This window comes from Vicia villosa, linkage group LG1 (assembly GCF_029867415.1).
Source record: "Vicia villosa cultivar HV-30 ecotype Madison, WI linkage group LG1, Vvil1.0, whole genome shotgun sequence".
Taxonomy (NCBI): Eukaryota; Viridiplantae; Streptophyta; class Magnoliopsida; order Fabales; family Fabaceae; genus Vicia; species Vicia villosa.
The window spans coordinates 55,321,793-55,333,996 of NC_081180.1; the positions used below are offsets into that span (position 1 = coordinate 55,321,793).

The following is a 12,204-nucleotide window of genomic DNA, read 5'->3' on the forward strand; positions in this document are numbered from 1 at the left end:
TTTTAGCAAGGAGCTTTTGTTCGTATCTTGCTTATTAACACTTTTGTGTTGTTGTACTTAAACATTGTGTAATATGCTTATTAGAATAAGCTTGTAATACACACGTGTAATCAACTTGGTTGATTGTTTCCTTGGGGGACTGGGTGCTAGTCAGAAGCCCCGGGAAGACTGTGGTTGCGGTCATAGTGGTTTCACAATAAGGATCAGTTGAACTTGTTGGAGTTGTCGGCGAGTTTGATCGGAGCTTATTGTGGTTGTTTCCTTGAGAATGTTAGGTGCTAGTCAGGAGTCTCAAGCAGGCATTAGCTACGGTCAGTGTGGTTTTTTGTAATCAGTTTGGTTATAGTGTATTGAGTATTTATTGAGAAGAAAAAATCACAATCGCGGGTGGACAGAAGTAACTTCGTTAACAGTGAATCATGATAAAAATAATCGTGTTCATCTATTTGGTGCAACCCAATTCAAACACCCCTTTCTTGTGTTTCTTGCAACTTCAATTGGCATTAGAGCTCTGGTTCTGGTTTTATACACTTAACCGTATCAGATAAAGATCCAGACGAGTTTCACAAACACTATGGTTGATCTTACTCCACCACCTCCTGCTCCAGTTTCAAATGAAAGCTACAATTCTAAACCTCCCATCTTTAATGGTTAAAATTTTTGAATATTGGAAAGACATAATGTTTCTTTCGAGGTCTCGTCTTTAATCTTTAGGATATGGTAGTAGAAGGCTACGAACATCCCACTGATGGAAATGGAAAGCTGCTTGAAGGAAGAGCTATGACTGATCAATAGAAAAAGGATCACAAATAAAAGAACCATTTTGATTAATGTTATTTCTTACACTGAGTATGAGAAGATCACAAATAAAGACTCGGCTAAGTCTATATTTGACTCTCTCAGAATGACCTCATGCAGGTAATGATCAAGTAAAGGAAACCAAGGCGCTGGCCTTGATTCAGAAGTATGAAGCTTTCAAAATGGAAGATGAAGAAACTATTGAGACGATGTTCTCAAGATTTCAAACCTTAGTTGCAAGACAAAGAGTTCTGAATAAAGGATACTCCACCTCAGATCACATAAAGAAAATTATCAGAAGCTTTACATCTAAATGGAGGCCTGTGGTAACTGCACTTAAGCTTACAAAAGATCTGAATAACACTTCTCTAGAGGAAATGGTGAGTTCTCTAAGAAGTCATGAGATTGAGCTAGAACAAGATCAACCTCAGAAGAAGGTAAAATCTATTGCACTCAAATTTGTCACAAGTTCTGAGAAGTCCATGGCTCTTCAAGCCAAAGAGATCGAGGATTCTGACGAAGATTCTAATGGTATCGAAGATGATTTGTTTCTGCTATCTAGAAGGGTTAACCTTCTCTGGAAGAGAAATCAAGGAAACAAGTTCAGAGGTTTTAGAATGACTGATGGTCGCTTAGAGTCTACTTCTGACCAAAGAAAGTCTAGTGGCAAAGAAGTCATTTGTTATGAATGCAACAAGGCGGGACACCTCAAGTACGGATATCCTGAACTACAGAAGGACAATTCCAAGAAGAAAGCTTTACAAAGCAAGAAGAAAAGGTTGATGGCAACTTGGGAAGACTCTGACTCCTTAGAAGATGAGTCTCAAGAAGATCAGGCCAACATAGCTCTAATAGCTTGCGTAGGAACTTCAGAAGCAGAGATCCCTTCAAAAGGCAAAGCTGGCTCAGAATCAGGTGAAGAAGAGGTAACCCTCAAAGAGGTATTTTCTGATCTTTCTCATTTAAAATTGTGTACATCCTTAACCGAAATTCTGAAAAGACATGAGTTACTCAAGATTGATTTCAAAGAACTTAAAAAATCCCATGAATTCATATCTTTTGAAAAAAGCAAGGTTAAGGAATATCTCTTTATTTTAAATGAAGATATTTTCTTTCTTAAAGATGAGAACTTTTCACTCAAAGGCACGAGAGATCCTCCAGAAGCTTCCGAGAGTACTGATTATGTCATTAAAAAATATGACAAAGCTTTTCAAAAGTTCCTATTCAGAAGCATAGGGAGAAGCACGTTGGCTTCTTTGATATATGGCGTAAGCAAAAATGGGGCAGATGGTATTGGCTATAACTCCTATGGTGAATCTAATTTTAATAAGGAAGACAAACCTAATCCTCTTCCTTCCCATTTTATAACTGTTGGGTTTATGTCGAAAGATAAAGGAAAATAAAAAGAGAAATTTGATTCTAAACCTAAGGCAAAACCTATGGCTATACCTCCTTGTTTTAAATCCTGTAAATATGATTATTCTGCTGCTAAACCTAAGGTTGTTAAAAACTCTGGGAAGTCTAACAAGAAAGGACCCAAGAAACTATGGGTACCCAAGAAACAAAGAATCTATGTTTCAGATATTCTCAGTAGAGAAATTGAGACACATGTCATGGTACCTAGACTCTGATTTCTTGCATCACATGGAGGGAAGAAGGTATATGTTCTAAAGCCTGGAACTTAAGCCTAAAGGTGGTAAGTTTTGGAGTCAAACCATGAAAAAGATTATAAAATCCAAAACTACGAAGGAATAGGATGTGATATTATTCTTTCTCAAATATCCTGAAGGGATAAAGGTTTGAAGAATAACTCATTCAGCATATGGAAAATAGAAACAAGAACTTTTGTACATTGATCTTTTTGACAAAGTAAAATTTGTATCAAATCAATGGAATGAAGTCCAGTTAAGTTTTCGCTAAATGATCAATGCTGAAGAATCTGAGTAAAGATTCTCTTATATAAGGATGAGACACATTCTATGCTCACCACCTTCTGTAACCAAGAACAAATAGAGACAAGTCTTAGATCTGTGATGGTTAGAAGTGGCTATGTTGAATAAATCAAAACACAAACACTGAGAAAGTGTTCGATGAGAAGAAATTTTCAAATGATCTCTCATATACTAATCTCTCAAATTTTGAATAGTAGAAGCTAAGTTCCTAATGCGGGCTTCATGCATAAATTCAAAGCTCTTAGTGTGAGCATAAACCTGGAACATTCTGGCTCTATGTTCTTTGACGCAACTTCAACTCGAAAGCACATGATGAGAAACTGTTGGGCTCTCTGTTCATAAAGCATGAGCATTCCTTAAAGATAAGTCGAGCTCTAGGATAATTTTGACAAAGCCAGGAGAACTTGCTCCTTAAGCATCTCACCCTTATGGGCCTCATGTTTTTGGGCTATGTACATCCCAATTTAAATTAGCAGGTCGAGTTAGTTACTGACTCGTAGAGTAATAAGATCAAACAAAATCAAGACTTTTTCCATAAGCATTTCGCCCTTGCGGGCCACATGGTTGGTGGCTATGTACATATCCATACACCTAGGACAAATATATACACGGGCTCAAGAGAGCCCATACATTTTCCAAAGTGTACATCCCAAATAATTTAAGTTGCACTCTTACAGGCCACATGCTTGATGGATTGTGTACCTTTTGGATTTTTAGGAGCCAGGCTCTAGTTCTGGGCATGGGCCAACCCGTCCGATTTGATAGATCAACTCATAATCAACATACCTAATTGGGAGATAATACACATCAGCGTGCATATATGATTTTAAATGCACGTAAACAACCATGAAGGGACAATAGTAGATAGAGGAACATGAGACTTAAATCCTTAACAATATTTAATGAATTGAACCACATATTATAAATAATTTAGTTAACCAAATTTTTGTTAAAAACCAATTTAGATTGTTTAACTATTTTTTTTCAAAAAAATTAATTTAAAAAACATAATTTACAAATACATTATTATAAAAAAGTAAAAAAGTAAAAATTTTTAAATTTTCATAAAAAAAAAAAAATTTGACAGGAGCTGTAGGGTTGTATTCACCGCAAGTACATATACATAATTAAATAAAGATAATAGTTCATTAGGCAAAAACAAATTATAGTTATTTTTTTTCTCCCAAATAGTACTATATATTAGATATTTATTTATAAAACTAATTTTGACCATAGTGTACTACTAAACTTATAATATTTTTACTTATTTTAAATTTTAAGACTAATTAATTAATGTAATTATTAATTATATAATTTATGTTTTGCATTTTATGTTTATACAGTTACATATGTTTACATGTTAGATATTTATTTAAGAAATTGGTATTTACTATTAAATAGTAATGTTACTTTAGATTTAATTTATTTTCTTCTTCTATATTTTAATATTAAATTATTTATATCACAATTTAGAATTTAAAATTTACAATTTAAATTCATTTATGTGAATTATTTGGACACAATTTAAAATATTATATGTATTTTGTTTTTTTAATACATCACAGTAGCACGTACAACATATACTAGTACTACTTCACAATTTTAACATTCACAAAATCACAAGCCAAATATTCTCATTTAAAAGCAAGTGATGAGACGTATATCTCAATTTATTGTATTTTTTAATGCCATTATTCATCAGGTTTTTGTAGTTAAAAACTGCAAGCTTTGGGACCTAGGTGCATTGGAAACTATTACTCCTACCTCGTTAAAGACATATGGGTGAATTTGTAATTATAAAAAAATATATTACCAAAATTATTGACTTTCTTGATGACATGGTAAATTGTATATTTTTAAACCAATATAAATGAGACAGCTCATATAGGTAAAGTTATCCAACTTGTCCGCTTGCAATTATTATTCTTTTTCCTGATTGAGGTAGACATCTGTCATTAGTGCAAAATCACGTGATGCAGATGGGTAAAGCCAAAAATTGAAGTCGTACTGTACGTTCTATGTCGCAGGATGTCTGCCATTAATCTTTTTTCTTATTGGTTACAAAAAAGTGACACATGAATCACATTGAGAGACAAAAAGTAGATAAATATCAATATATTGTATTCCGGTCTCATTTATAAGGAAAGATTATTTTTTTAGATATACTGTATTAAATAAATAATGCATTTGAATAACATACTGTTTCGATACATTATTTATTTAATGTATCTAAAAAAGAATCTTTTATTATAAATGAGTAATATTTAATAATTCTAATTGAGAAAATACAACCATAACACTTAGACTTATACACAATCAATCACAATTTTTTATAAATTAAATAATAAAAATAAAATTTTTTCTTTTCTCCATTATCAGAACCAACTCCATGTTATCAATTAAAAACGAATTTAAATTTTAAATATTTAAATTTACTCTCTTCTTATTGATTGTTCTTAAATATATGGATTTATTTTCGTTTTCAAGCATATCTTTCTCTTCTAATTGACTCAAAGATTGACTCAAAGGGGGCAATTCTTTTTTGAGCACAAATACAAATGAAAACATTATCAAAAATAAAAAACAAATGAAATTGGTTGGGCACATTCACACAAAAGTTTAAAATAAATTAAAAATGATTTAGTGAAATCATTTTGTATTATTTTTTTCTCTTTATATTTATGTCAGTGTATCTAAATGGTACTAATACTTATTTGGGGTTATGTGTTTTATAACTGTTTTAAAGTAGGATCCTTGCAATATTCATTCATTTGAAAAAGAAATGAAAAATTAAATTAAGATGAATTTTTATTTATTTAACTCAAAAAGTTGAATAAATAATTAAATATGATAAAATTAAATGGTATAATCTAATTAGTTAAAAATACATTACTCAATTTTTTGTGATGGGTAGAAAAATTATTTTTTTTAAATTAATGTTTTTACTGTATTTATTATATATTTAGAGAAGTTATTTCTTTAATTAATATTTTTACTGTATTCATTATATATTTCTAAATTAACGGGACGAACTAGTCTAATTTTATATTTTATATCAAAGCACCAATATCTAATATGTTTATAGGAAAATTATATACTTTAAATAACAACCACTGATAATATATTTTTATACATCGTAATTAAAATTTATAAAGTATAATAAAATATAGACACATGTTTTCACTGTGAATTAAGAGAAAGAAGGATACCTACATAATAATAATAATAATAATAATAATAATAATAATAATAATAATAATAATAATAATAATAATAATAATAATAATAATACAAGTTTAATCCGTAATTAAAAAATGCTTTTGAAGAAAAAAATGAACTATTAATGTTTTAAAATTGTAATCTCTCTTCATCTCTCCAAATAGGAAGCTCTCAAATACTCCAAACTAATATATAAGGAAGCTCTCAAATATATATTGAACTTGTAGTCTCACAAACTAAACAACAGAACCTTTGTAAGAGAAACATTAAATCAAGCATGTCATCATCTTCATCAATGACATTGAAAGATTCTTACATTGTTACACCAAAGGAACCAACATGGTGTGGTTGTTTACCATTATCCGAATGGAGTCAAGTAGGAATGATAACTCACGTTCCACTTATTTACTTTTACCGCCCCCCGCCAAATTGGCTTATCCCCCCTACTAAAATTGCCACCACCTTGAGACACTCATTAAGCAAAATTCTAGTTCAATTTTATCCACTTGCTGGTCGTTTACAAAGGAAAAGTAATGGTCGTTTTGATCTAGAATGCAATGCAATGGGTGTTCAATTCATGGAAGCTGAAACATCGTTAGCATTATCTGATCTCGGTGATTTTTCACCTTCTTCGAATGATTATTGCCATTACCTTTTCCCGCGCGTTGACTATACGCTCCCAATGCAAGAGCTTCCTTTGCTTATTGTTCAACTCACAAAATTCACATGTGGTGGCATTAGCATTAGTTTCTTAATCTCTCACATAGTTAGTGATGGACAGAGTGTGACGCATTTCATTTTTGAATGGGCTCAACTTGCACGTGGAGAATCTTTGAAAAGGGCGCCATTTCTCGATAGAAATGTGTTGCATGGTGGAGAACCATGCAATAATGCCAGCGGATGGGAGTATAATCAACTACCGCTTTTGTTGGAAAATTTGGATAGTAATGTTGATGAAAGGAAGGAGAAAACAAAAAATGCTATACTCAAAGTGAGTGAAAAACAAGTTGAAAAGTTGAGAAAAATAGCGAATGAGAGTTGGAATAAATCTAGTAATGATCGAGATTATTCAAGGTATGAAACGATAACCGCTCATATTTGGAGAAGTGCATGTAAAGCTAGAGGCCATAAAAATGACCAACCAACTGCGATTGGTGTTTGTGTTGATTGGAGGAGTCGCGTTAAACCTAATTTACCAAAAGAGTATTTTGGAAATGCAATATTAGATGTGTTGGCTACTAGTATGGCTGGTGATTTGATGTCTAAGCCATTAGGATATGCTTCAAGTAGGATAAGAGAAGCAATAGAGCAAGTAAATGATGAGTATGTGAGGTTGGGGGTTGAGTATTTTAAAAAGCAACATGATTTGACTAAGTTTCAAGATATTCATGATATAGGGAGTGGTGAAGAGGTGTCTTTTTATCGAAATCCTAATTTAGGGGTGGTTAGTTGGTTGGAATTACCAATTTATGGAATGGATTTTGGATGGGGAAAAGAGATTTATATGGGGCCAGGATTTCATGAAGAACTTGAGGGAGACTCGTTGATTCTTCCTAGTCCTCATGATGATGGGTCTTTGTTGATTTATATGTGTCTGCAAGAGGACCATATGGATAAATTTAAGAGACATTTTTATCAAGGTGCTGAGTTTGAATTCCTTCAAGGACGATTGTAAAAGAATTATTTATGGCAGTTAAATTTTCTCTTTCAACGATGTTATATCTTGTTATTAGTGATTTTGTTCATCTATTAAGAGAAGTGAATTTTTAATACTTTTTTATAGGGGTGAAATAAACCTCTAAAAATTTGAAAATGACATTCGGAGATGCATTTTCGAACGCACTCAATATTTTATTTTTAGGAAATTTTTGAATATGTGTATCTGAAATAATTCAATATTTTGTCTTAAGATTTTTTAGAAGTGAATATCCAAACTAATAGAACGTTAAGAATTGTTTATAATCAAAGTGCATCAATTGTATTAATTATAATACATAAAATACAACTTAAAATAACTAATATGGTCTCATTAAACACATATTATAATACATAAAATATTTTTTCAATAAAAGAGAAATTAAGACAAAATTCTCTTAATTAAGAATGAATGTTGTCAATACTGCTTCATCTTCTCTACTCAATCAAGTGTCTCTTTATATTCTTCTATGGGTAAAAAAATTCTTGCTTTCAAACCATTAACCTTTTATGTATAAAACTCTCATTTTGATAAAATTCCCAAAACTTTCAATGTATAAAATAAAAATCTCATATTTCTCCACCTGCGAATGATTTCAAAATTAAGTAACCCTGTCACTACAATTCATGTTATAACATGATTCTAGAGGAGGAAAACCTTCTACAAATTCATATCCCTTAATTGTTTTCAACAAAAAATAAAACTCAACACAGAAAACCCAAAAATAGAGCCTAATTTAAAGTCATAAATAATAGAACATCTGTCATGAAAACTATTTGGATTGTTAGCGCCTGAGATATGGATGAATACAAGAGCCTTCAACAAAAATGATAGATACAAAAAGGCCATTGAAGAATCTCATAACAAATAAGTCATGTAATACTGATTGGTGAATTCTAATTAGATGACAGTATATATATATATATATATATATATATATATATATATATATATATATATATATATATATATATATATATATATATATATATATATATATATATATATATATATATATATATATATATATATATATATATATATATATATATATATATATATATATATGGTTTGGTAATTTAACTGATATTGTTGTCTGTACAGCTCAAAATATATAACAAATTCTTACCTACATAAACCATTCAAGACTTTACTAAAAGAGTTGTCCTGACTATTGAATAGAAATATGATTGAAATTTTACGAAGGCTCTCATAGTTATCGATCGGTAAATCATAAAATATTTCATCATGATTTGATTTCTTGCTAGAGGTAAATTACTATTTTTCTAGTACACAAAATAATAGTCCAAGCTCTTTTCTGAATGACAAATTTATACTAAAACAAAATAATTAAATATTACAAATACAGATACTCCCTGCTGTTTTCAAAACATTCAATTTACAACTTTGACAGAGTCTCCAGCTCAAGATCTTCATAAAAATGTCTTTTAAAGGCATCCATATAGACCTCTTGCAAGCAAATATAAATCATCAAAGATCCATCATCATGAGAACTAGGAAGAATGAATGATTCTCCTTCAAGCATGTCATGTATTCCTGGCTCCATATAAAGCTCATTCCCCCATCCAAAATCAAGTTTGTGAAATGGCAATGTCAACCAACTAACCACTCCTAAATTAGGATTTTGATAAAAAGGCACAATATTACCACTCACAATCTCATGAAGATTTTGAAAGTTAGTCAAATCATCTAGCTTCTTTAAGTACTCAGTCATCAACCTCACATATTCATCATTCATTTTCTCAATTGTTTCCTTTATCTTACTTGAAGCATACCCTAATGGCTTAGAGATCAAATCACCAGCAAGACTAGTAGCCATTAGATCATATACAGCATTTCCAAAATACTCTTTTGGTAAACTAGGTTTCACACGACTTCTCCAGTCAACAATGACACCGAGCATGGTTGGTTGCTCATTTTTATGCCCTCTAGCTTTACATGCACTTCTCCACATATGACCGGCTATCGTTTCATATCTTGAAAAACCTCGATCATTACTATGTTTATTCCAACTCTCATTCGCTATTTTTCTCAACTTTTCAACTTGTGCTTTATTTAATTTGATTTTTTCCACCCTTGTTTTTTTCTTGCTTTCTTCAACCTTACCATCTGAATTTCCCAACAAAACCGGAGGTTCATTAAACTTCCACTCATTAACACTATTGCATGGTTTCTTACCATGTAACATGGTTCTATCAAGACATGGAACCCTTTTCAAAGGCTCTCCCCGTGCAAGCTGAGCCCACTCATTGAGAAAATGCGACGTACTTTGTCCATCGACAACAGCATGTGAGATTAACACACTAATGCTAATGTCACCACATTTGAATTTGGTGAGTTGAATCAAAAGCAAAGGAAGCTCGTGAATTGGGAGCGTGTAGTCAACGTGCGGGAAAAGGTAACGATAGTAATTGTTTGAAGAAGATGAAAAGTCACCTAGATCAGATAATGTTGATGAGGATTCTGCTTCAATGAACTCAACACCCTTTGCGTTGCATTCCAAGTCAAAACGAAAATTTTCTTTCGATCGTAAACGACCAGCAAGTAGATAAAAATGCATCAAAACTCTACTTAGTGAGTGTTTCAAAATGGTGGCAATTTTAGTGGGGGAGGTAAGCCAGTTTTGTGGGGGGCGGTAAAAGTAAAGAAGTGGAACATGGGTCATGAATCCAACTTGATCACATTCTGTTAATGATATACAGCCACTCCATGTTGGTTCTATTGGTTTCACAGTGTAACAACCTTTCAAAGTTATAGCTGATGACATGGTTGATTTAATGTTTCTTTCACAATAGTTTTGATGCATTTATTTGTGAGACTTACGAGTTCAATATAGGTGTCTTTTATATACTAGTATGAGGTTGGAATATTTGAAATATCATTTTTGTACTATCTATAAGTTCTATTTATCTTTCTAATAAATATGAAACAATGAAGTGAAAATAAATAGACCCATTAATGAAAATTTTAAATTTTAGACACTTATTATTATAATAAAATTTCGTGTTAATTTAAATAAAATTTATTTATTAATATATATTTTTTATAATTATCACATTTGCCTTTAGTTGAAATTTGAAGCCAGCTGGGGCGCATGTAATGTATATATCTTAAATCATGCTATTAATTACAAGTCTCCAATAATTTCCGACATAGTTTTTGTACTTTTGTCTTTTGCATTTTTCTTGTATCAATTTAAAACCACAAAATATCTTTATTCCTCTCAACTAAGCGGAGCATCATTGTACGTACATGTGTCATTTTTTCTTACCAATAAGTGAATAGAAAAAAAGCACGCTGACACATAGGACGTTCTCTTCTGCTTTTCCCATGTGCTAGCTGGCTTCAAAGTTTTAACAAGTGTGATACGGACGCACGGGTATCCGCTATGGCTTTGTTATTGTGTTCAATATTAATATTATTGTAGAGGTAAATGTCTTAATAATAGGTGTAAAATATAGAAATTTTTTTTCAATAGGTTGTACAAAAGTTTGAGATATTTTGATCAATAAACATCATTTTCCCGTAAATATTTAATATTTTGATCAGTAACTTAATGTTCCCGTTAATATTCAATATTTTGATCAGTAATTTATGTTCTCGTTAATATTGAATATTTTATTCAATAACTTCATGTTCTTGTTAATATTAAATATTTTGATCAGTAATTTCATGTTCCGGTTAATATTTATTATTTTGATCAGTAACTTCGTGTTCCCGTTAACATTCCAAATTTGTTCTCGCTAGTATTCAAAAAATTCATCAGTAACTTAATGTTTACGTTAATATTCAAAATTTTGATCATTAACTTCGTATTCCCGTTAATATTCAATATTTTGTCAATAACTTCGTGTTCCCGTTAATATTCATTATTTTGATCAATAACTTCGTGTTCCCGTTAATATCCAAAATTTGTTCCCGTTATATTCAAAATGTTGATCAGTAAGTTAATGTTTCTGTTAATATTCAAAATTTTGATCAGTAACTTCGTGCTCCCGTTATTTTTCAATATTTTAATCAATAACTTTGTACTGCTGTTAATTCTCAATATTTTGATTAATAACTCCGTGTGCCCGTTAATATTCAATATTTTGATCAATGAACTTCATTTTCCCATTAATATTCAATATTTTGATCAATAATTTCATGTTCCCGTTAATATTCAATATTTTTATTAGTAATTTCATGTTCTCGTTAATATTCTATACTTCGCTCAGTAACTTTATGTTTCCGTTAATATTCAATATTTTGATCAATAACTTTATGTTCCCACTAATATTCTATAATATGAATTTAGGGTGGTTAGCATGCAAGAATTTCTCTCTCAACTTTGTCAATTTGATCAAAACGTGTTACATGTGTCATTTTTTGTCACCAATCAATGAATAGAAAAAAAAAACACGCTGACACATAGGACGTACTCTTCTGCTTTTCCCATGTGCACCCTATGTGCATCAGCTGGCTTCAAAGTCCTAACCAAAAAATCATTGTACGTTCTCCGTTTTATTTTATTTTTAT

At 31.1% G+C, this 12,204-nt stretch overlaps 2 protein-coding genes across 2 annotated transcripts; one reads left to right on the forward strand and one right to left on the reverse strand.

The window, feature by feature from the left end:
- Positions 1–574: 574 nt before the first annotated feature.
- Positions 575–7,683, forward strand: LOC131641783 (uncharacterized). The gene is made up of 3 exons (XM_058912113.1): positions 575–650; positions 919–2,088; positions 6,197–7,683. Exons 1-3 carry the CDS (start codon positions 575–577, stop codon positions 7,642–7,644), a joined length of 2,694 nt encoding a protein of 897 aa, XP_058768096.1. The 3' UTR covers positions 7,645–7,683.
- A 1,175-nt stretch (positions 7,684–8,858) lies between these two features.
- Positions 8,859–10,493, reverse strand: LOC131606698 (spermidine hydroxycinnamoyl transferase-like). Its single transcript, XM_058878862.1, has one exon. It carries the CDS (start codon positions 10,490–10,492, stop codon positions 9,065–9,067), a length of 1,428 nt encoding a protein of 475 aa, XP_058734845.1. The 5' UTR covers position 10,493; the 3' UTR covers positions 8,859–9,064.
- Between the last annotated feature and the right edge of the window lie 1,711 nt (positions 10,494–12,204).